At 27.6% G+C, this 27133-nt stretch overlaps 1 protein-coding gene across 2 annotated transcripts in view; it reads left to right on the top strand.

Moving 5' to 3' along the window:
* Positions 1-27133, top strand: part of rdx (BTB/POZ and MATH domain-containing protein rdx) — a 253136-nt gene that overhangs the window by 46458 nt on the left and 179545 nt on the right. The window contains exon 1 of one of the 2 annotated variants that reach the window (XM_065499084.1): positions 2099-2240. The exons of the other annotated variant lie outside the window; for it this stretch is intronic. Within the exon in view, the coding sequence (XP_065355156.1) occupies positions 2227-2240 (14 nt within the window). The 5' untranslated portion in view covers positions 2099-2226. Of the gene's footprint in view, positions 1-2098; positions 2241-27133 lie in introns of those variants that run through there. 2 annotated transcript variants of the gene reach the window in all.

A 27133-nucleotide genomic window follows, 5' to 3' on the forward strand; every position in this document is an offset into this window, starting at 1 on the left:
TACATATTTCGTAATTTTTCAAAATCACCTATTTTCACAAAAAGCGCCAATTTCACAAAATACCTGAATTGAAAAAGACTCGCAAATACCACCAGAAATTTCCAATTTTACGCGTATTAAAAAAAAAATGTTACAAAAAAAATCGCTAATTTGTAAAAATCGCCAAATTAAAAAAAGTCACAAAAACTCTTAATTTTACAAAAAAACACAAATATATTTGGTAATTTTTCAAAATCCGCTAATTTCACAAAAAACGCCAATTTAAAAAAAAACGCCAATTTCACAAAATACCTGAAATGAAAAAGAATCGCAAATTCTACCAGAAATTTCCAATTTCATGCGTGTTTAAAAAAAATCGCTAAAACTCTTAATTTTACAAAAAAAAAACACAAATTTCGGTGATATATTTGGTAATTATTCAAAATTCGCTAATGTCACAAAAAAACGCCAATTAAAAAAAATCGCCAATTTCACAAAATAACTGAATGGAAAAAGAATCGAAAATACGACCAGAAATTTCCAATTTCACGCGTGTTTATAAAAAATGTTACAAAAAAATCGCTAATTTGTAAAAATCGCCAATTTAAAAAAAGTCACAAAAACTCTTGATTTTACAAAAAAAACACAAATTATTTCGTAATTATTCAAAAATTTCACAAAAAAAAACAATTTAAAAAAAAAAAACGCCAATTTCGCCAATTGAAAAAGAATCGCCGCAAATTCGAACAGAAATTTCCAATTTCACGCGTGTTTAAAAAAAATTTTACAAAAAAATCTGTAATTTGTAAAAAATCTGCAATTATATGTCGTAGTTTTTCAAAATCCGCTAAATTCACAAAAAACTTGCAATTAAAAAATCGCCAATTTCACAAAACAGCTGAAATGAAAAATAATGTCAAATTCGACTAGAAATTCCCAATTTACACTAATTTTAAACCGAAAAGGAGTCATTTCGTTTTATAAAGTTGTTTTTGTTTGGTTGTCTTGTTCCATTTGTTTCGAATTCTATTATAGTTGACATTAACATTCGAGTTAATGTTCCTTTTATAATTGATCAATAATATTTGTATATTGGTTGCAATTCGGTCAGGCTAGGTCAGTTTAAAATAAAGGTTTTGTTGAGAGAGATATTAGAGGACGAGTTATTTGGAATTACTATTTTCTAACTCTGTTTAGTTGTTATTTTTTTAAACTGCGTGCGTAATAGAGTGAACAACATCAATTAACTATTGACTTTATCCAAGTAAATTATTGTCATTAAAGTTTAACATGCAATATTCTTTTTTTTTAAACACACTATCTCAAATAATACCTATATAAAAATTCATACACACACTTGCTCACGGTTACACACCTTCAATTTCCGTATTCATTTTATTTTTTTTTTTATTGAAACTTTTTGCATTTCAAATATTTAACATTGGAAATAAATCTTCCTATTATATAAATGAAATGAAATGACAAAAAAAAATGAACAGAGATTTTATTAAATCACGTATTAAATGGGTTCTTTATTTAAATAAAACATTATTTTTTTAATGCAAAAAGAACTTTGTGGAAAAGAGTTTTTTTTAAAGCAGTGATGAAACCTTGAATTTGCAATATTTTAACAAAATTAGCATTTCTTTTTACTTTATTTTTATTATTAAAGGTCTGGGCGTTTGGTAGATTTTAAAAAGAAAATTGTGTTATAAATAAAAACAAATATAAAAGAAAATTAAAAACAAGAAGTTGTTAAATGTAATATGATCGTTTTAATAAAAAAACAACTAAACAATAAAGAAAAATAATATAAAAAAATCATAAAAAAATATGCTATTTTATTTAAAATTGTATAAATTTCATAAATTTTGTGTTTATCTAAACAAAAAATTGAATGTTATAAGAACAAAGTAAATATACAAAAAATATATTAAAAAATTAAGAAAATATATACAGTTTAAATAATTAAGAAAAGAAACTCAGCTAAAATATCTATTTTATAAAGATTTAGCTTAAAACCTTTGTTAAAACTTTCAAAAAAATTTTTCTAAATTTGTTTAAAAATGTGTTAAAAGTGTTTAAATTTTTCCCTTGTAAAAAAAACATTGTTTAATTTATATTTAAAAAAAAAGAAAAAATCATTTTATATTTGATATTTTTCTTCTTTTGGAGGCTGATTTTCATAAAAACTTCTTCAAAGTGGATTCAATATCGTTACCTCTTGGCGGACTTTCCCATGTTAGAATGGCACTGGCCAGGTAAGCTTGAAATTTGTTTAAATAGAAATTTAATTTTTGAAAATGCTTTAAAACATCTCCCTACTTGATTTTTTTATTATATTTCTTATACAAAACAACAAATTTCTTTAAAATCGTAGGATTTTTTAAGTAAATACAATTTCTCTGTTACTTTGATACCTAAAAAATGCAACCCTGTGCTATACAAACATATATAGTACATAAAGTTGCAACATTGCATTTTTTATTCATGTATAGATGTGTTAGTGATGGCCAAGAGTAAAAAAGAAAATGTAAACAAAACAACAGAAGAAATGAAAAAAACATGAAGATAACAACTTTACTTTATAAAAAATTGACAATTATTATATATATATTATATTTTTTATTGTATTTGATATAAAAAACAACAAATTTAAGGATTTTTTAAATAAGTACAATTTATCTCTCACTTTGATACCTAAAAAATGCAACCCTGAGTATAACAAACATTCAGTAGTACATAAAGTTGCAACACTGCATATATGTACATTCATGTATGTATTAGTAATGGCCAAGAGTAAAAAACAAAATGACATGTAAACAAAACAAAACAGGAGAAATGAAAAAAGCATGAATATCAATGTTGCCAAAATCGCTTTACATTAAATCTAAGATATCTTTAGAAATACTTGACGAATTAAAATAAAATTTAAGATTTTAATAGTTTACTATCTCTTTAGCTAGTATCAATAAATATATTTTTAATATTTAAATAAAAATTACAGAAAAATGTCTTGAGAATGAAGTTTTAATTTTTTATGAATATTAATAAACTTAAAGAGTTTTTCATAACTTTTATAGCAAAAAATCTGTAATTTAAAAGCTATTTTACAGCTTTTCTTTGACACATTAAAAATTTCAATAAATTGAATTTGCATTATTTTAGAAAAAATTTACTCAATAATTAATATTTTTGCTAGTTTTAGAAAATTTGTATAGCAACAAATAATTCAAAATTTTATTTAACAAATTTAGCAAAAAAAAACTAAACTTTTCGGAAAAAAATTATTTATTTTTTTAATTTTTTTCCCAAAATGTTTTTTTAATGCCTCAATAATCTCTGATATCACTATAAATTTTATAAAATTATTTAGTTTTTATCTTTGTTTTCACTAAATATGCATATATACTTGAACAAAGAATAAAATCCTAAAATAATTAATATACAGTGGTTGACAAAACAATGGAAACTTTTACAAATATTCCATATGTAGCCCAAAATTTAAAATATTTTTTTGAAATAAAAAATTTTTTTTTTAGTATTTTACTTGTATAGTTTTATTTATATAAATTAACTGAAAAACAAACAACATAATTAATTATATTCTGAAAAAAGGGAACAAAATTAAAAATATTCACAATGGAAACTTTTAAACTTCTGCAAGAAAGAAAGAAGTGTAAAACGAAAATAATATTTAAAAGAACGATGTAAAAAGCATCCTGTTGAAGTTATTTTATTTTTAAATTATGGTAATTTTTCACAATTTCTTTTTCTAAGTTTTTTGCATAATTGCTTTTTTTCAAAGTTAACGAAAATGGCTAAAGTTAAGATTTGTGAAGACTTAAAAAATAAAATAATTAACGATTTGAAAGCTGGTTTAAAACAAAAAAAGTATCTGTGACAAATATTCAATAAATAAATCAGCCGTTTCAAAAATTATAAAGAAATTTCGTGAGACCGGTTCTGTAAAAACTCAACATTTAGGTGGAAGACCTCGTAAGACTACTTCTACACAAGATAATGTAATAGCGAGAGAGGTCAAGAAATTCCCAAAAATAACTGCTCGAAAGGTTGTTAATAGCCTAAAACTAGAAATAAGTACCCGAACAATTAGTCGCAGGGCAAATGAGGCTGGCCTTGGTTGCTATTGTTCTGTGAAAAAACCACTCATTTCTAAAAAAGAACCGCTCTGCTCGTCTACAATTTGCCAGGGATTATTTAAACTGGTCGATACAGAAATGGAATACTGTCTGTCCTCTTTTCCGACGAATCCAAATACAATTTAAGAGGCAGTGATGAGAGAACATTTGTAAGACGAACAAAGGGAAAAAAATTAGATCCAAAGTACACAAATAAGACTGTTAAGTTTGGCGGTGGCAATATTATGGTATGGGGATGTTTTTGAGGGCAAGGTATGGGCCCAATTCATATTATAAAAGATACCATGACAGGTATAGAGGATACAGAACCATATAAAACGATGTTATGTATCCATACGCTGAGGAAAATATGCCCCTAGTTTGGAGATTCCAACACTACAACGACTCCAAACACACCTCTAGGGTTGTAACCGAGTGGTTATAATCCAACGAGGTACGTGTTTTGAAGTGCCCTGCCCAATCGCCAGATCTCAATCCCAAAGAAAATCTATGGGAAATTTTAGATCGTAAAATAAGGACCCAAAATTACACCAGGAAGAAAGATTTATTGGAGGCGGTTATAATAAGGGAATGGCAAAATATTTCAAAGGAGACCATTGACTCTTTAATTGGTTCAATGCATCGTCGATGTGTAGCAGTTATAAAAAATAAGGGATACCCAAGAAAATATTGAGTTATTGCAAAGTTTAGAGAGACCATATTTGTTAAAATAATACCTAAGTTTCCATTGTTTTGTCAATGCCGTAATAAAGAAATCATTTAATTTTGTTTTCTCATTTTTAGAATTTAATTAATTATGTCCTTTGTTTTTTGTTAAATTAAGTTAATAAAAGTACACAAATAAAATACTACAAAATTGTTAAAATTTTTAAAAAAATTATTTCAGATTTTAGGCCACTAATGAAATATTTGAAAAAGTTTCCATTGTTTTGTCAACCACTGTATGTATGTTAAAACATTTTTATTTTCAGCTAGATATTAAAGAATTTATTTTTATAACATTTAAAAATTAATGATTTTCACCCCATTTGCTCTACTTTATAAAACTATAATCGAAATGTTTCAACAATGGCATTTACTTTACTAAAATTATTTATAACACCCTGACCAATAATGATCCAAAAGGTCTCTAACATTTAAAATCTGTTTTCAAAATCTTTTTTTCCCACCACAACACGCGAGAAATATCTCACTTTATAGCATAGACTTCAAATGAATCAATAAATCAAACACTTTTCAAGTTTTGACAACATCAATACTTGATTTTTAAGGCTTTTTTGCATTTCGTTATAATGTTTTTCTCATGACAAACAATAAAATAAACATAAATTTTAATTGCATACACAATAAAATCTAAAAAATAAAAATTAAACATAAGTTCATAATATTAAAAATATTTTACAAAAATTTACATTGAAACTCATGGTTGTATTGAAACAATAACAACAAAAAAAAACTCATGTTCATGTGGCTCTTAATAGTACGTGCTCATAGTTACAACAATAATAATAATAACAAAAAAATAGAAAATAAAATTTTTATATACAAGTTTTTAGCCATTTAAAGCAAAAATATAAAATAAAATTAAATTAAAAGTGGAAATTCTTCCTACATTATGATGTTTTGTTTATACAGAAAAGTCACATTTGACTTTTACTACAACAATATTCGTACTTTGATATTTAAAGCAACAACAACCATGTAATTATTATTGATACACAAAAAGATACAAACAAACAAACATTCCATATACACAAACTTACAAACACTCATAATTATCGTAAATAATATGAGAGTGAGAGTAGTGTGTAAAGTGAGGGAGATTTTTGAAAGCTAAACAAATTAGTAAACAAATACAAACATATATACAAACCTACATATGTAAATGCATGCAAAACAAAATGCTGACATATGCATTTATATATTGTTGTTGTTATTTTCATATTGGATTTTGGCAAAAAGAAAGTCAAAAGCAAAACAATAATAAATGTAAACAACTGCACATGGTTGTATTTTCTAAACATGTAATGATGTATTTTCATGGTTAAATTCTGTTGGTTATGGAAAATATAAATTTTGTTTTAACAATATTTGAAAGCTATTAATACAAATAAAAATCCTGCTTTTAATTTAACTATTTTTTAATGAATTCTTCTAACAATAAGCTATAATTTTTTCATGTTCATCTTTTTTTTTATTTTTTTTTTGTAAATAAACACAGTGTCATATATTGTAACGTCATTTAAAGTCAAATGTAGAAATAAAAACGTTTGTGTTTCAATGAAGGTGAATTTGTTGTTTTTTTGTCATGTAGCTGTCATTGTTTATGTTGATAATTTGTTGTAACGGTTGTTATATTTTTTTTCCTACTTTATACCTATATATAATTATTTCAGTGAAAATCACATGTTTATGTTTTGTTTTTTTAAGGAAATAATTTTTAGAAAATTTTAAAATTTTTTGAAGGTATTTTCACCTCAACTCTCTCTGTCTTTCTACTTAGGTTTTAAAACGTTATAATAATAATGAATATGTAATAATGTCATCCTCATGTTTACCTTCGTATTGTAATAGTTAACGTTTGTAATTATTATTAATTTTTTTTTTTTCATTTTGTTAACCACATACTAATTTACTTTGTTTTTTCTCTCGCTATTATTATGAATAATTTGTGGTGATGTTGTTATTATTATCTATAAACTCAGAGGTTAAACAAAAAAATATTGAAATAAGAAAAAATTACACAAAAACAAAAGATAAGATTTCTTGTGTTTTACTTTTCTAATAGTAAAAAAAAGTTACAAGACTTTCGCAATTTTTTTTTCTATTACAAATTTTTTTTTGTTAACCCTGATATACTTACTTCGTCAATGTTATAATTGTAGAATGAATATTTGGTAATTTTGTTTTATTTTCGTTTTATTTCTTGTTAACATTTTGGTTTACATCAAGGGCTTGCTGACAGTTTCAAGATAAATTGTGTTATAGAGTAAATAATTGTCATAGTATCAGATATTGTGACAAGCTAAAAACATTGAAATATGGCAATAGGCCAGAGCAATGTTTTTTTAAAGTAATCTGGCTGCATTGTTATAAATACTTCAAATAAATATTTCAGCTGCGTCAATGAAAATGTAAATATTTTCTGACAGGAAGAAAATAGCGGAGATGTCAATGTCTTAAAGAAACAAATCAGATTAATTATAGCCAAGTCAAGTGACTCTAAAATTTAGAGTCACTTGAATTAGATTCCGGAGATATTAGTCAATTTATAAAATTCTGAGAATCTTTTTTTTTAAATTTTATTTTTTTTTTTCATAATTTGTTGCTAAAAATTATTAAACGTTTAACAAATAGCAGCATAATAATCATTTTGGTATATTTAACCACTTTTCTCCTTTGTTTTCAGTAAAAAACTTAAATTTTTCAATTTTTTAGGCCATGTTAACACATTTTTTAATTTAAAGCTGTACATACAACAACAACAATTTACTCGATTTCTAAAATCTTTACTGTAATTTAAAACCTATTTTCATAGCTCTTCTTTGACATATAAAACAAACATATTTTTCACATTAATGTGTTAAAAATTTTAATAAATTTAATTTCCATTTTTTTAGAAAAATTTTTAGAGTCTTTTTGCAATTGCATTTTTATACCTAATAATTAATATTTGTGCTTTAAATTGGGTTTTATATTGTTGGCAGTTATGTCTAGTTTTAGTAAATTTTGAAAGCAACAAAAAATTCAAAAATTTGTTTAACAAATTTTGCAAAAAACTAAAATTTTGTGGAAATTTTTCGAAAAACTAAAAAAAAATTTTTTTTACTTTTACTCCAAAAATGTTAAAATGCTTCAAAAATCAAATCAATAACTATCAATTTTATAAAATTATTCAGTTTTTATGTTTGTTTTTAGCGAAAAAAAATTTTTTTTTTAATTTTTAAGACTTTACACATTTTTTTCTTTTAAGTTAATCTTACAGCCTTTAAAATTGTGTTGACTGCTCCAATATTTACTTTAATTTAAATACTATTTTCATAGCTGCTTGCTGGTACCTAAAGCCTTTACATTTTTCAAATTAATATGTTGAAAATTTAACACAAATTTAATTTGCTTTAATTCTTAAAAAAAATTAAGGTCTTTTTGTCTTAGTTGTTTTAGACTTAATTTTTAATATTTTTTTCTATAGGTGGGGTTTTAATTTATTGGCACATCGGTCTAGTTTTAGTAAATTTGTAAAACAATAAAATATTACAAAATTTGTTTAACAGTTTTTGCAAAAAACTAAAATTCTGAAAATTTATTAGGAAAAATTTTAGATTTTTTCAACTTGTTTACAAAAATTATCAAATGCCCAAACAACTTGGACTAACAAAAATACTATTGCCATAGCTTCTCTTTGACACATAAAGCAAACATATGTTTCCATTTAAGGTGATAAAAATTTGAAAAAAATCAATTTATATTATTTGAGAAAAAAAATTAAGGTCTTTTTGCCAACTCCTTTTTAAACTCAATAATTAATATTTTTGCTATACATTGGATATTATATATTTGGCAGTTATGTGTAGTTTAAAAAACTATTTATGGAAATAAAAAATTCTAAAATTTGTTTAACAATTTTTGCAAAAAACTAAAATTCTGAGAATTTTTTTTGGAAAAATTTTAGAATTTTTTTTTAACTTTTTCTTTAAAAATTGTCAAATGCCCAAATAACTTGAATGTATACAATTTGATATATTTAATCATGCTTTTTCTTTTGTTTTAAGTGAAAATCTAAAAATTTTCACATTTTTAAGGACTATTTAACACAGTTTTTGCATTAAAGCTGCTCATAAAGCCCTAAAAATTTATTGAATTGCTAACATCTTTACACTAACAGAAATACTATTGCCATAGCTTCTCTTTGATACATAAAGCAAACATATTTTTGAATTTTATGAGTTGAAAATTTAAAAAAATTAATTTATTTTATTTTACCAAAAAAATTAAGGTATTTTTGCCATTACCTTTTTAAACTCAAAAATTAATATTTTTCCTAAAAAATTGGGTTTTATATTGTTGGCAGTTATGTGTAGTTTAAGAAACTATTTAAAGAAATAAAAAATTCTAAAATTTGTTTAAACATTTTTGCAAAAAACTAAAATTCTGAGAAATTTTTTGGAAAAATTTAAAAAAAAAATTTCAACTTTTTCACAAAAATTTGTTAAATTCTTCAAAAATCCTTGGCATCATAAACAATTTGATATATTTGATCACTCATTTCTTTTGTTTTCAACAAAATACCTTACTTTTTTTTTTAAATATTTAATATTTTTATGTTGAAACAACAATTTTTGTAAAAAGTCCTTAAATATTTACAAAACATTTGTTGTTGTCATTGTTATTTCGTTTTTTTATCTTTATATTTCCACTCTAATAAATTTGTCACTTGACTGTGACAAGTCTTCTAGTACAGATGTTTGTTTTATGGCCATATACAATAAGTGTGAATGTTTAATTCATAGAGGACACTTTTCCTTACGATTAAACTCATTTATTTAATGGCTGTGTTGGGTTTTAGCACATTTTCCAAGTAAAAAAAAATAAAAAAAATTTACAACTACATTTAAATATGTACAAGAGACAGAGACATTTTAACATGAAACAATGCAAATTTTACCCCTGACACATTATGAAGGGGATCATCATCATTATTATCAATAAAATTAACAAAAAATAATAAAAAAAAACACAAAAAAGTAGTAGAATACACAAAACCTTATCATTATAAATATGGTTGGTTATTTTTAATACTTGGTACTAAATAACACCCACTAGATTTACAACAACAACACATGCACCACTCTGTATGATTTTGACACCGACCCATGGTTGTTTATTATTATTATTACTACATACTGCTATTTTGTTCACTCAAAAACACACACGGACACTTATATACATTTGTATGTATTTATATACATACAAATTTACAAAATGTTGCCTTAACCTCGTTGCCATATTGATATGATATGGTATGACATCAGTCACTCCATTTTTTTTGTTGATTGCTTTTACAATGTTTGTTGTTGTTGCTGTTGTTGGTTGATTTCTTTTTGGTGACATTCATCAACAACAAGCCATCATCATGAGCCAGTTGTAAGTAATAATCTGCACAATTTCCATAGTAATTTTTGTGGATTTTTTACATTTTTAAAAATGATAATTGAAATTCATTTATATATTTAGAAGAAGTAGTTAAATTAAATAAAATTAAATCAAAGAGACTTAATACAGTTTAAACTTTTAGTTATATTTTTAGAGGTGTTTTGTTTTCATTTTTAATGAAATATTTTTTTTTTTGTCAAACTACGAAGTCAGATTCAAAAGTTTTTGCAAAACAATAGAAAGCTTTTTTGTTAAATTTTTAAAAATTATTTTTTTTTTAATTTTTAAAGTATTTTAAATTCTTTTAGTTTTATTAAAATTTGATTAGAGTTTTTTAATTTTTATTATATTTTTAAAAATATTTTAATATTTTCTTAAATTTTTCTAATATTTTTGTTGAATAAAATGAAATATTTTTTCTTTTTTTTATTATTTTTTAAAAAATATTTTAAAAATATTTTCAAATATTTTTTTTGAAATTTTTCTAACTTTTTTACATATTTTTAATAACTTTTTTAATAAAAAGATATAATTTTTCTTTAAATTTTTTTATTATTTCTTAAAAATATTTAAATATTTTTTTATGTTTTTAAAAATATTTAATTATTTTATTTGTTTTTAAGGAAGTTGTTAAATGCTTTTAGATATTCTTATAATTTTATTACAAATTTTTTAAATTTTTCCAATAATTTTATTGGATTTGGTTTGCTTTTACAAGTATTTTAGTTTTATTAAAATTTGAGAGTTTTTAATTTTTGTTAAATTTTTAAAAATATTTTAATATTTTCTTAAATTTTTCTAATAGTTTTGTTGAATTTTTCTAGTATTTTTTGTTGAATTTTTCTAATATTTTTTTTTTAATAAAATGAATTTTTTTTTTTTATTTTTAAAAAATATTTGCAAATATTTTTTTGGAATTTTTTCTAAATTTTTTACATATTTTTAATAAAAAGATATCATTTTTCTTAAAATTTTTTTATTATTTCTTAAAAATATTTAAATATTTTTTTATGTTTTTAAAAATATTTAATTATTTTATTTGTTTTTAAGGAAGTTGTTAAATGCTTTTAGATATTCTTATAATTTTATTACAAATTTTTCCAATTTTTTTTTTTTAAATTTTCCAATAATTTTATTGCATTTGGTTTGCTTTTACAAATAATGTTAATTTTTAGCTTATTTCGTTTAATTCTTTAGAGAAAAGTTAATTTTTTTATAAAAGAAACTTTGGATTACATAATTTTTATTATAAAAATCTTTATTTTTAAGTAATTCTATGAAAAAAATTAATATTATTTAGTTTTGGCAGCATTCTTATTATTATTGTTTTGCTCTCTTTTTATATTTGGCGCCATGTTGGTTTTTGTCTCTGCTATTGTTTGGAGTTGCCTATGTTAATTAGTGTTGTGTTGTAGCGTGTTTTTTCTCTACAGTTAAGGGGAGTTTTGTTTTTTATTATTAAAGATGGTTTGATAATGTGTATTTTACTTAATTTTCTTAAGAGTAGTTGTAAAATAAATTGGTTTTTCTAGAAATTGTTAAGTTTTTTCAAATATTTTCTATGTTTGGCTGTGTTTTTATATCTAGATCTTAAAGTCGATCATTCATACTCCATGTAATGGATTTTCTAATGTAAGTTAATTGCCGCATAATTGAGTCAAATATAATATTGAATAACAGGAAATAGGATACATCGCTGTCCTATCCCAGTGCTTACATCAATCGGATTGCTTAACATGCTTTCATGCAGTACTCGGCTTGTTGATTTGCCATAGAGAGCTCTGATAAGGTTGACTAGCTTAGGTGGAATTCACTTGCATCGAAGTGAGTGCCAAATTGTCTGATGGTGGATGGAATATAAGAAAGTGCAAATGTCCGCCGCGGCTTCGCTGGGTGGCGCTCATGCGAAATGTCCAATTTTCCATGAATCTGGCTCATAAATTAAACTGGATTTTTGCCGATGTCATGGATTATGTTGACTTTGAGGGTCGCTTATTAGAATAGAGCTGTGACTTAATAAAACCCACAAGAAAATAGAATAATAAAATAAGAGGTCTTCTCAAAATATGGCCAAACCAGCTGCATTTCCTCTTTCCAGGATTCTCAACCATATAGCAGGGTCATCGCCACATGACATGACCATGCCCTCAAATCGCTCGTACAGAATGTTCAAGGTATCAACAGCTGTGTGGCAGGTAGTGCCGTCCTTTTGATGTCCATATCATCCAAATCAGATCAAAATATGTTGATAATCATTGATCTATTACGCTCTCCGTTAATGGTGATGGCCTGGCCAAAGTCGTTGTCAAAAAGAAATGTGGATCGATGACGTCGCCAGCCCAAAATTCACTCCAAACAGTGACTTTTTCGGTATGCCTTGGACGCTCTTGGATCTCGTGTGGATTGGTATCGTCTCAAATTAGACAGTTTTGTTTGTTGAAGTACCCATTCATCTAGAAATAGGATTCATTTGTTGAAGATGATTTTTTTGATGAAAAACAAACATAACAGAACATTTATTTTGATAAAATAATTTTATCATTTTCACGTGTTGCTGAACTATTTTTCGTCCATGGTGATTCGGCAAAATAAACTGAATAAATGACAGCTAATTTGACAAATGTAGCTTCAACAATACGGCAGCTATAAACTGTCAAAGTATGGAAGCCCCTATTGGAAGATTATTTAGATGGAGCTTCAGTGCAGTAGGAATAAAAACCACATTCAATTGCTGGTCAGATTACAACAGAGAATGAAAGTTCATTCTATTTTTTTTATAATTCATATTCCAAGTTCTCTTTATGTCCACCACTGATCTAATTGAACCCAACAGGGCTCTTTCATTTGCACGTGTTGTTGAACGCTATATCCGTCCATGGTGATTTGGCAAAATAAACTGAATAGACAGATAATTCGGCAGATGTAGCTTCAACAATATGGCCGCTAACAACTGTCAAAGTACGGAAGTTTCTATTCGAAGACCCTTTAGATTGGGCTTTAGTGATGTACAAATAAAAATCACCATCAATAGCTGGTCAGATTATAACAGAGAATGCAAGTGCTTAACATGTTATTATAATTCATATTCCTTGTTCTCTTTATGCCCACCACTGATCTAATTGAATCCCAAAGGGCAGAGCCCTGTAAGGAAACAATCAAAGCAAACTAATATTTATATTGTTACGTTTTTACCTTTTAAAAACGGTGGTCTATTTTCTTTAAATAAATCTAATTATTTTGATTACAAATAAAAGCAGTTTGTAACAACTCTTTACAACAATTTAAATAGTCACTCTCTTTTAATACACACACTTTAAACACGTTATAATGTACAATAATACACTGGTAATGCAGCGCCTATGCAAACCTTTTGGCAAAAATTTTCTCTACAAATTCATTTCTTCCCGACTGCAATCAATCGGTGCCAGTGATATCCTCTGTATCTTGTATTATGCCTAAAGTATTCTTCAGAACTCGGGCAGTTAAGAAAGTTCTATCCGGACTCAATGTGAATAAATCCCCTGGTCCCGATTACATTCCAGCACTTGTTTTAAAAAAATGTTCATTATCGCTGGTCCGTCCACTTGGAAGGTTGCCAACGTCCAGCCAATCCCCAAAAAAGGTGACCCCACCAATCCCGAAAATTATCGCCCAATCACAATTTGTTCGGCGCTCTCGAAGGTTATGGAGAGCATGTTAAACTATCACTTAGTCAATTATTTAGAATCAAACAAACTTCTAAATGACAGACAATATGGCTTTCGTAGTAGTCGTTCAACTGGAGACCTAATGGCGTTTCTTTCTGAACAGTGGTGTCAATCAATACACCGCATGGGAGAGAGTAAAGTAGTCTCACTCGACATTTCGAAGGCATTCGACCGGGTGTGGCATGATGGACTATTTTCGAAATTGACCTTGTTCGGTGTCGGGGTAGAATATTCTCGTTTTATTTCTAGTTTCCTTCGTGGTCGTACTATAAGGGTAGTAATAGATGGTATTTGCTCCGAGAAATTCATATTGAACTCTGGAGTCCCCCAGGGTTCTGTTCTTTCTCCTTCCCTTTTTTTAATTTTCATGAACGATTTACTAACAATTACTTCAAATTCCATTTATTCTTTCGCGGATGACAGTAATATCTGTCACTCATATCCATTTGACCATAGACCTACTATTTCTGAGATTAAATTGTCAAGAATGAATATGGACGACTCGATAATGAACCGAGTTAATTTCAACGCACTCAAAACTCAGTGCTGCCTATTGACACATAAACGTCTCGAGATTTCACCGGAATCAATTCTACGTATGGGTAACACAACTGTTGGTGTTTCAGATAACCTTTTGATTCTAGGTACGAGAATACAGTGTGACGTCCGTTGGAATCGTCATATATTCGATGTTGCGAAGGAAACTTTTAGGTGCTTGGGTTTCTTGAGACGGTGTCGGACATATTTCTCTCCTTCCGATCTTCTTCGTATATACACAAGCTTCATTCGTCCAAAAATGGAATATAATTCCCACATATGGACCGGTGCTGCAAGGTCAAGTCTAGAGCTGCTGGACCGGGTTCAAAGAAGGGCGGTTTATCTTATAGGTGATGAAAATGTTACCCGGTTTATCGATACTTTAGAACATCGTCGTAATGTGGGCAGCTTATCCTTATTTTACAGATATTATCACGGGTGTTGTTCAGTAGACATAAGTAATCTTATACCCAATACGCGCACTTTCATTCGGAACACACGACTATCACACAGATCGCATCCATTTGCTATTAATTTGAGTACCGATCGCACGACACATTATAAGGAAAACTCTTTTTTTGGTCGAATCTTACGTATGTGGAATCTACTACCTGCCAACGTATTTCCGGCGGAATATAATATTTATCAATTCAAGTCAAACATCAACAAACACTTCTCCCTCTTTCCTCCTTCTCACAACTTTATTACATATATAGGGCTATCCCCTGAGTGTTGGTTATACCAAAAAAAATATATATAATGGTCAAAACTAGAATGTTCTATTTCTAGAGTTTTTAGCAGCTTTAACAGTTATACTTACAAACAATGTTAATAACTGCGTGTTATCAACATTGCTGTTGATAAGTAGATGTTTCTACTGATGGAAATGTTTATAAACATGAGAAATGTTGCAAGCATATATGTATATTAGGATATTAGTTTGACAGTTATTTTAAGAGGACTGCTAAATTTTATGACAAACTTTTAAACTTTTAACACCCTGTCTATACTTGACAAATATTTATCATAACAATTAATGACGTTTTGTTGTCAAGACAAAGTTGTCTGAACAAATGCACTAACAATTTTGTCAGAACGAAGCAATAATACTAATAAATGGAGACTATACCTAATAATTTTTTATCTTGACAAGCATTTTGAAGTTTATAATAATAAAAATTTATCAGTTATAGACAGGGGGTAAAAGGACTTTTCTATCTCACCTCGTTTTTTATACAAACATTTGATACACTACTATTTTTTTTGTTGTTGTTTGTTTGCTACCACTATTTTTAACCCTGTGCCCAATATCCGTTGGTCTCATTTCAACTATTACATATTTCTCTAAGCTCACAAAATATTAAGGTTATTATTTCTATAGCTTTTTTTAAAAAAAAAAAAAATTGTCATACAAACACTTGGCCATACATTCAAACAAACATAAATAAATATCATATTTAAATACAGTGAGAGTTATAATAAAAAAAAATATAAAAAATTTCGAAAAAAAAACTAGGGCTGTGCAATATTTACATACATTTATGTCCATGTCATGTGTACGTATGCTTGTATGTCAATGAGCACGATTAACACTGACATCATTTGACAGTTTATCATAAGATTTATATGATTTTTTCACTAAACTTTAAATTCACAAATAATTTTTGTAGCGTGTTAAAGTAAATTTAAATGTTATTGCAATTAACACCTACACTTTAAATAAATTATTGAATTTCTAATTTGCAAATTTTTGTGGTTGCTAAATACAACCTAAATTGACAAATATTTTAAATGTTTTATTTAATATAAGGCATTTTGTGTGGGGTTTTTGGAGGATGTCCTCTATTTTTGTCAATTAATTTAAGAAATTAAGTTAATTAAGGTGGTTTTTGGGGGTTATGAAACACCCTGTTATAAACAGCAAGTAGGGGGAGAGAGAGAGAGTGAGAGAGAGCAAATGGTTGCCAGATGCTCACTGGTAATATTGGTAACATCGTTCCAAGGTAATTCGTACAGAGAATACGCTTCGGGTTTATTGTACTGGGTCCATTTTTCATCTTAAGAACGGATTCGATAAATTAGATTAGATAATCTCTCAAATCAGAGCTGAAAAATTTAATTCTTTCTGCCTCTAAAAAAACATCCTTTAATAATAAGAAATTTTTGTGTTATTTTTATTTCTTTTAGTTTTTTTTTTAATTTAATTATTTTGTCTTAGCCTTGTTAATGATTTATAATTTATTTATTACAATAATAAATATTTCTAATTACAATTTAATACAATGCAATGTCAAAACATGACAAATGTCAACTTCTCCCTGTTAATTGTTAAAAAAAGTGCGCTCATTTTAAATGTTTTTTTCCATTTTTCTTTATTTTGTCATTAAATAAGCTGCGTGCAGTTTTAATTTAGTGTTTGTTTACATGCGGTTTGTTTTGTTTTCATTTCATTGTTTATGTTTTGAATGTTTGAATATTTAAACAAATAAATAAACAGACAGCAATATTACTTAATAAAAAAGATTTTTACAAACTTCTCACAAAAATAATTGTAATTGTTTTTGCCTACAATGAATAATATTTTGTTTTGTTTACTATTGACACCATTTTTTTTTCCTCACTCCAGTGTTGTAATAATTGTGATTGTACGTTTAGCGTACAAAAAAAAGGCAGCAGCAGCAATACATTGAGTATAAACTGCTGCCGCTACTTTAGTTTGTGTTGCTATTGCTGTTGTTGTGTGTGTTTGTATTTTATTTCTCCACAAAAGTGGGTCAATTGCACTAATTGCTCTCCTCGTACTAGAAACGCGGTCAAAGTTGACCTTTTTCTCTATGAAAGCGTTGAATTTTCATTCATTTATATATTTTTTAAAAAAGTGTGTGTATTTTTTAATCATCATGAATTTTAATTAGTTTTATTTAAACAAAAATTTTATAAATTCATGGAAAATCTGATCTAAATAATCATTGTCAAATTTTTGTTTAGCCTTCTAAAACAAAAATTTTAAACAAAATTTTTCAAGAATGAGTTTAATTATGCGCAAATGTTGGAAACATTTTCTATAGAATTGAAATGAACTATTTATTTCTATAGAAATTTGTAAACTGAAAGATTATAAAGAGCTTTATAAAAAAAGCTTTTGCAATGTTATGTATAGTAACATGGGGATTTTGTTTAATTTCAAAACTTTATTTTCTGAACTAAAAGCTTTTGCTATATTCGTTAAATAATAGCGTTTAATTATTAAAAAATAATTATTTTTGCGCAATTTAAAAAACTTAACGAAACTTTATTTTCTAAACCAAAAGCTTGTAACTAAAGCTTTTGCTATATTACTTTAATATGGGGAAAATATTTTTTAAATCATAAAAAAATTTTATTTTTGCACAATTTAAAAAACTTAACGAAACTTTATTTTCTAAACCAAAAGCTTTTAACTAAAGCTTTTGCTATATTACTTTAATATGGGGAAAATATTTTTCAAATCATAAAAAAATTTTATTTTTGCACAATTTAAAAAACTTAACGAAACTTTATTTTCTGAACCAAAAGCTTTGAAAAAAAGCTTTTGCTATATTTGTTTAATAAAGAGATAAAACTATTTAATTATTAAAAAATAATTATTTTTGGACAATTTAAAAAACTTAACGAAACTTTAATTTCTAAACCAAAAGCTTTTAACTAAAGCTTTTGCCATATTATTTTAATAAGGAGAAAATACTATTTAATGAATAATTTTTTTTTATTTTTTGACAATTTAAAAAAACTTAACGAAACTTTATTTTGGAAACTAAAAACTTTGAAAAAAAGCTTTTGCTATATTATTATGATATGGTTAAAATACTTTTGAATTCATAAAACAATTTTATTTTTTGACAATTTAAAAAACTTAACGAAACTTTATTTTCTAAACCAAAAGCTTTTAACCAAAGCTTTTGCTATATTTGTTCAACAAAGGGAAAAAACGATTTAAATATTAACAAATATTTTTTTTTGCACAATTTAAAAAACTTAACGAAACTTTATTTTCTAAACCAAAAGCTTTTAACTAAATATTTTGCTATATTATTTTAATATAGGTAAAATACTTTTTAATTCATAAAACAATTTTATTTTTGGACAATTTAAAAAACTTAACGAAACGTTTTTTTCGAAACCAAGAGCTTTGAAAAAAAACTTTTGCTAGATTATTTTAATAAGGGGAAAATACTTTTCAAATCATACAAAAATATTATTTTTGCACAATTTAAAAAACTTAACGAAACTTTATTTTCTAAACCAAAAGCTTTTAATCAAAGCTTTTGCTATATTTGTTCAACAAAGGGGAAAAACGATTTAAATATTAAAAAATATTTTTATTTTGCACAATTTAAAAAACTTAACGAAACTTTATTTTCGAATATAAAATCTTTGAAAAAAAGCTTTTGCTATATTCTTTTGATATGCGGAAAATACTTTGCAAATCATACAAAAATATTATTTTTGCACAATTTAAAAAACTTAACGAAACTTTATTTTCGAAACCAAAAGCTTTTAAGAAAAGTTTTTGCTAAATTCATTTATTATAAAGATAATAGTATTAAATTATCAAAAAAATATTAATTTTGCACAATTTAAAAAACTTAACGAAACTTTATTTTCGAAACCAAAAGCTTTTAAGAAAAGCTTTTGTCATATTTAGTTATTCTGCAGCAAATACTATTTAATTCATAAAATAATTTTATTTTTGGACAATTTAAAAAAACTTAACGAAACTTTATTTTCTGAACTAAAAGCTTTTAACTAAAGCTTTTGTTATATTATTTTAATATGGGTTAAATACTTTTTAATTAATAAAACAATTTTGTTTTTTGGGCAATTTAAAGAACTTAACGAAACTTTATTTTCTAAACTAAAAGCTTTTAGCATAAGATTTTACTATATTATTTTAATATTGAGAAAATACTTTTCAATTCATACAAAAATATTATTTTTGCACAATTTAAAAAAACTTAACGAAACTTTAATTTCGAAACCAAAGGATTTTAAGAAAAGGTTTTGCTAAATTCGTTTAAAATAATAATAATAGTATTAAATTATTAAAAAAAAATATTATTTTTGCACAATTTAAAAACTTAACGAAACTTTATTTTGAAAACCAATGGCTTTTAAGAAAAACTTTTAGCATAATCATTTATTCTGCAACAAATACTATTTAATTCCATACATTTTTTTCAGTTTTCTAGATTTATAAAACTTAACGAAACTTTAATTTTTTTAACGAAACTTATTTTTTTTATATAATTGTTTATTTTTTATTAAATTTTAAATTTCTAAATTGTTTGTAAAGAAATTTTATAATTTTGCACAATTTTAAAAACTTAACGAAACTTTAGGTTTTAAACTAAAAGCTTTTGGAAAAAACATTGTTCTTATTCGTTTGATTTGCAATAAATACCATTTAATTAAAAAAAAATTTCTCTTTTTTGATGAATTTTAAAACTTAGCGATACTTTAATTTTTTAACGAAACTTTAAAAATTATTTTTTTTTTTATAATTGTTTACTTTGGATTAAATTATTTATGATTGTAAGAGAAATTGCAAAGTTTTACTAATTTTTAAAACTTAACCAATGTTTATTTGCGAAACCAACAGCTTTTAAGAAAAGCTTTTGGTAAATTCGTTTATTGCAATGAATAATAATTGATTCTGTACAAATTTATCTTTTTGGAGAATTTTAGAAACTTAACGAATTTTTTAATTTTTTTTAAGGAAACTTTAAAATCTTTTTTTTTGTTACAATTGTTTATTATTTATTAAATTCTTTATAATTTTAAATGAAAATTCTTGATATTGTTAATTTTAAAAACTTAACGAAGCTTTATTTTGTTAACGAAAAGCTTTTAACAAAAAATCTTTGCTGTATTTTATAACTTACTTCAAATATTATTATTTCAAAGAAATAAATTTCATTATATCGTTCATTTTAAAACTTAACGAAGCTTTATTTTGTTAACGAAAAGCTTTGAACAAAAAATCTTTGCTGTATTTTATAACTTACTTCAAACATTAATTTATTCAAAGAACGAAAGTTCTTTTTAAGCCATTTAAAAAACTGAACGAAACTTTATTTTTTATTTTTTTTGCTAAAAAAAATATCTATCCTATAAATTTAGGTTATCAAATGTGTCTGCCTCTAACTGACCCGATTTTTTTAATACAATTTGCTCTTGGGAGTGTTTTATTTAGTTAAGGTTAGGTGTAACCTATATTTATGGCTATAAATCTTAATGACGAGCTCTTAAATCATCAAACAATTCTAGTGTTTTACATTTCATATTTATTTCAGACTTTATCTTAATCAAATATCAATGAAACCAGCAAGTGAACATTGAATTTATTTTTTTAAAATTACAGTTTCCAAACAAAATTTCAATTCTAAAGGCAGGCTATTTATAAACAAATTAAACATTGACGTTTAAAATGAAATTAATTTTTAGTTGGCAACAAACATAATGTTTAAACAAATTTACACACAAACAAGTAATTGTAGTAAAAAAAAAATACATAATGACAACAGCCTACATTTATTAGCCAGCCAGCCGCCTTCTTCGAGGCAATTGTCATAAATTTTAAATAAAATACATACAGAAATACACTTATAGTTAGCTATAGCTATCTGCTGCTCCCCTTGTAGGGAGATCAAATGTAATTGAATTGAGTAGAGATGATGATGTTGTATTGATTTTCATCTCAGGCATCTCAAAAAAATCACAAAACTCACGCACCTCTTTTTTATGTAGTTGTTGTTGTTATTGTTTTCTTACAATTTGTTTGTATTTCAAGTTTTTGTTTAATAAATAAACAAAAACTACACTACTTGCACACAATGCAACAACAAAATATTTAATACAACAACAACAACTACAGCAAAATGAGAAATGAGGTTAACCTACATTTAAAGAAGGTCAAAAACGACCCAAGTACGCTCACAATGAACATACTAAATACTCTATACACAATCACACACAACCCACAAACATGAATAAAGTATAAAAATACTAGCGCACACTGTAAAAATTGTATTACAAACATTTAAACACACACGACGCGAGTCTAGATCGAGTACACGAATCAAAACAACGAGCGAGGCAACCAAGCAACAAATTATTTATTCTTCTTCTTCTTCTCATATAAACAAACACTCTCCTACATAAACACTCTCTAAGCCCCTTGTATTCTCATCATCATCACATTATTGTTTTGGTTGTGATACATTTGTTGTTGTTGTTTTTAGGCTCAGCCAAAAACAACGTGTAATAAACAAAGAAGAAGAATCAGTCGACTAGTTAATGTATTAGTAAACAAAACAGCGTCATTAGTATGACGACAACTAAAAAACAACGTGACAATTGAAATGTAAGCAAAAAATCATACAGCAAACAACAATAAAAACATAAACAATAAATGCAAAACAAACAAACAAAACATCAGCCAATAACCATCATTTATTTCTACATTCACTTTGAACTGATAGCCTGATAGACTTAAAGATGCCACCAGAATAGCAGCAGCATAAAATATAATAAAATTATTAATATCAAGGTTTCAGAAAATGAAACGTAACGAAATAAATACAGTTTTTTTTCTTACATTTACACTTAACTTTAAACATATTCATATTCAATAATAATAATAATAAAAAACCACTACATCAAGGTTCTCTGCAACATAAAAATCGCCGTTTTTTTTAGTTTTTTTTTTACATATATCTGTAATATTTTATGAAAATAACTACAATCTTATATGGTTTTTAAACAATAATTACATTTTGCTGTTATTAAAATAATTATTATTTCAACTCAATACCCAGATAAACATAAATGTACTTGTGTGTTTCCAGGCCTGATCATCTCTTTATGATCTTGCTTTGGAACAATGTCAAATGAATTAATCAATGGAAAGGACACAGTTCAAAAAAAAATATAACAAGGATGTAACTATGACCCTGGCATACATTTGTAAAAATAAAACCACAGAGGAGAACAAGATTTTGTATTATATTAAGAAAAGAGTTATAAACAACTTTTCTTCAAAAACCATTTACAGCAAATGATTATTAATAGTAAAATTTTTAATAACAAAAAAATAAACAATTAGTTGCTAATTTTATTTAAACTTTGTTGAAGAATATTTTTTTCCTTTATTTATTCCGCTTGAGAATATAGGGCATCTACAATGTGTCTGAGATTTACGTGTATGACTTCCAAAGACCACACAGTTGGCAACTTCTTGTACATTGACTGCACAGATCAAAGCACAAACCCCTTGCTCTAGAGCTCAGGCTATCTAATCCCTGCCATCCATAGCTAGCTAGTCAATTAGCAAGCCAAGGACAATTATCAGAGCAGCAACATTCGGCCTGGTACCGACCGTGAACCAAGCCCAACGATCAGAATTTTCTCGTTTTATTTCTAGTTTCCTTCGTGGTCGTACTATAATAGATGGTATTTGCTCCGAGAAATTCATATTGAACTCTGGAGTCCCCCAGGGTTCTGTTCTTTCTCCTTCCCTTTTTTTAATTTTCATGAACGATTTACTAACAATCACTTCAAATCCCATTTATTCTTTCGCGGATGACAGTAATATCTGTCACTCATATTCATTCGACCATAGACCTACTATTTCTGAGATTAAATTGTCAAGAATGAATATGGACGACTCGATAAATCGTGACCTTACAACAATCTCCAGATGGGGTGAATTGAACCGAGTTAATTTCAACGCACTCAAAACTCAGTGCTGCCTATTGACACATAAACGTCTCAAGATTTCACCAGAATCAATTCTTCGTATGGTTATCACAACTGTTGGTGTTTCAGATAACCTTTTGATTTTAGGTACGAGAATACAGTATGACGTCCGTTGGAATCGTCATATATTCGATGTTGCGAAGGAAACTTTTTTAGGTGCTAGGGTTTCTTGAGACGGTGTCGGACATATTTCTCACCTTCCGATTATCTTCGTATATACACAAGCTTCATTCGTCCAAAAATGGAATATAATTCCCACATTTGGGCCGGAGCTGCAAGGTCAAGTCTAGAGCTGCTGGACCGGGTTCAAAAAAGGGCGGTTGATCTTATAGGTGATGAAAATGTTACCCGGTTTATCGATACTTTAGAACATCGTCGTAATGTAGGTAGCTTATCCTTATTTTACAGATATTATCACGGATGTTGTTCAGTAGACATAAGTAATCGTATACCCAATACGCGCACTTTCATTCGGAACACACGACTATCACACAGATCGCACCCATTTGCTATTAATTTGAGTACCGATCGCACGACACATTATAGGGAAAACTCTTTTTTTGGTCGAACCATACGTATGTGGAATCTACTACCTGCCAACGTATTTCCGGCGGAATATAATATTTATCAATACAAAACAAACGTCAACAAACACTACTCCCTCTTTCCTCCTTCTCACAACTTTATTTCCTAACATTAACACAATGCACTGCATACATATATAGGGGTATCCCCTGAGTGTTGGTTATACAAAAAAGAAAAATTGCTGTCTGCTACTTTCAATTTCCCGAAATTCGGCACTAGCTCAAACATCAGTACTTTAACCAACGACCTTCTTCCGGCTTTGGGTTCTAAACCACAACCACTACGTGTTCACCGAAGTGACCACACCATCGATCCAACAGGACAATTCTTGAGGCCAATGAAAGGCTCTAGTCAGCTGTGAATTTAAAAGGATTAACGATTACTGTAGAAGCTATTGAAACGTAGAAGACGAGGAGACTGTCCCTCCAATTCTGCCAATGTCCGGCTCTGATAAAACTTGAGAGAATGTATCCATGGAACCTCTTTCCTCTTGTGTTTAGATGTGTTATCAAGGATGAATCTAAGACTCATCCACTCCTTCATCGGAATATCTTGTTTCTTCAACTTGGAAACTGTAGAAGCTGTCGAAACAAAGAAGAGGAGGAGACTGTGTCCCAACTATTCTGCCAATGCCCGGCTCTGACAAATTTGTGGCAATGTATCCTTGGAATTTCCTTCCTCTGATGTTTATAAGAGTTCTCAAGGATGAATCTAAGACGCTTTCACTCCTTCATCGGAGAATCAGGTTGGTTCACCTTGGAAACTGCAGAAGCTGTCGAAACGAAGAAGAGGAGGAGACTGTCCCATATATTCTGCCAATGCCTGGTTCTAACAAACTTGAGGGAATGTATCCTTGGAAACCCCTTCATCTTGTTGTTAGATGAGTTATCAAGGATGAATCTAAGACGCGTTCACTCCTTCATCAGAGAATCTGGTTGGTTCACCTAGGAATCTCCTGAAGCTGTCGAAACGAAGAAGAGGAGGAGACAGTGTCTCACCTATTCTGCCAATGGCTCTGGCAAACTTGAGGAAATGTATCCCTGGATCCTCCTTCCTCTTGTGTTTAGATGACACATCCACTCCTTCATCAGAAAATCAGGTTGGTTCACCTTGGAATCTCCAGAAGCTGTCGAAACGAAGAAGAGGTGGGGAGACTGTTTCTCACCTCTTCTGCCAATGTCCAAATCTAACAAACTTGAGGAAACGTATGCTTGGTACCACCGATCCTCTCGTGTTTAGATGAGTTTTCAAGGATGAATCTAAGATGCATCCACTCCTTCATCATAGAATCTGGTTGGTTCACCTTGGAAACTGCAGATGCTGTCGAAACGAAGAAAAGAAGGAGTCTGTCTGCCAATGCCCGGCTCTGACAAACCTGAGGGAATGTATCCTTGGATCCTCCTCTCGTGTTTAGATGAGTTTTCAATGATGAATCTAAGACACTTTCACTCCTGCATCATAGAATCTGGTTGGTTCACCTTGGAAACTCCAGAAGCTGTCGAAACGAAGAAGAGGAGGAGAACGTATACCAACTATTCTGAAAATGCCCGGCTCAGACAAACTTGTGGGAATGCATCCTTGGAACCCCCTTCCTCTTGTGTTTAGATGAGTTATTAGGGATGAATTTAAGACACATTCACTCCTTCATCAGAATATCTGGTTGGTTCACCTTGGAATCTCCAGAACCTGTCGAAACGAAGAAGAGGATGTCCGGCTCTGAAAAACTTGAGGGAACGTATGCTTGGTACCCCCGTTCCTCTCGTGTTTACATGAGTTATCAAAGATATCCACTTCTTCATCAGAAAATCTGGTTGGTTCACCTTGGAAACTGCAGAAGCTGTCGAAACGAAGAAGAGTATTAACAAGTAAATCCATTAAAATATGTATAAATTTGTATTATATTAATAAAGTTTGTTCTTAATTATTTTCTCTGCTACTTTTTTTTTATTTGAGTTTATTTTTTACATTTTTTGCTGTATAACAGTTTCCAAGTTGCTGTGTTTAAATGTAAGCTTTATTCTTTAATCTCAATTTTCCCAAGAAATCGGACACGCCTCCTTAACCTCTGGGGGGCTATTTTAAGGCTATTAACCTTGTAAAATGAATTTCACATGGAAACAGAAAATTGTTTTGTCTTTTTGGTGGATGTGAGTTCATATTTTTTTTTTTTAGTTAATTTCATTTTAAACATTTTAATTTATGAGAGATTTTTGGCTGAACTTGTAGTTAACAATTGCCGCGCTTTGTTTAACCAACTAATTACCACAAAACGTATAAAACATTTGGTACAAGTATGTTAAAATTGCGGTCCTTCACATTTGATTTTTTTTTTTTTGTTTTTTTTTTTTAATAATGACATTAAAGTTAAGAGATCTCCAACTCCATTATTAACAACGCCCCTTTGAGTATTATAGCTTTAAGCCGATTTTATGATCTTGTTCACGTAACACCACTAAATAATTGATTACACACAACTTGAGATGTAAAAGAGCAGGAGAGTACTTAAGGTTTATGTTAATTTTTTTATAATTTTGTTTCAACTTTAACACATTTATTATTGATTATGCTTCTTGTTTAAAATCCCATAACTTTATTTAGATACTTTTGGTTTTTCGGTTTTTTTGATTATAGATTTCGTTGTGTTTTATTTATTTTAAAGTACTTTTTCTGTGAGTTTATTTATTTTGGTGGCTGTGGTATTTGCTGTTATAAATAATTGCTGCCAAAAGTAGGTCAAGAAATGGTTCAAAAACACATTCTCTCATTCAGTCAGATCACACACACTCATGGTAGGTACTTACTCAGAGACTTATTTTTCGTTCAATATTACTTGCTTCACTGTGAAAACTTTTTTTTTTTAAAATTTAAAAAATAATTAACTGAATACTCATAAATGCAACATGTAAAAAACATGTTTAAAACAGTGTTTTCTAAAATAATGCAAGGAATTGGTTTTAAAATTAAAAAAAAATTAAAATTAATTTCCCAAAAATTAGCACAAAATGCTTCCTTTAACCGGTAGCTAATATCTTAAATGACTAAATCTATTAAATTTAAGCAAATCGTTTACTATATATTTTTATAGCTACTCTTGATTACTTAGAGACTCTAAAGTGACAATTGTCATCACGCTAGATTACCTAGGATGTATAAAGTAACCAATTGACTTCTCTCTGCTTTATAAAGAGCAATATGTGTCAAATGTCCAAAATA

The sequence above is a fragment of the Calliphora vicina genome, chromosome 1 (genome assembly GCF_958450345.1).
Source record: "Calliphora vicina chromosome 1, idCalVici1.1, whole genome shotgun sequence".
Taxonomy (NCBI): Eukaryota; Metazoa; Arthropoda; class Insecta; order Diptera; family Calliphoridae; genus Calliphora; species Calliphora vicina.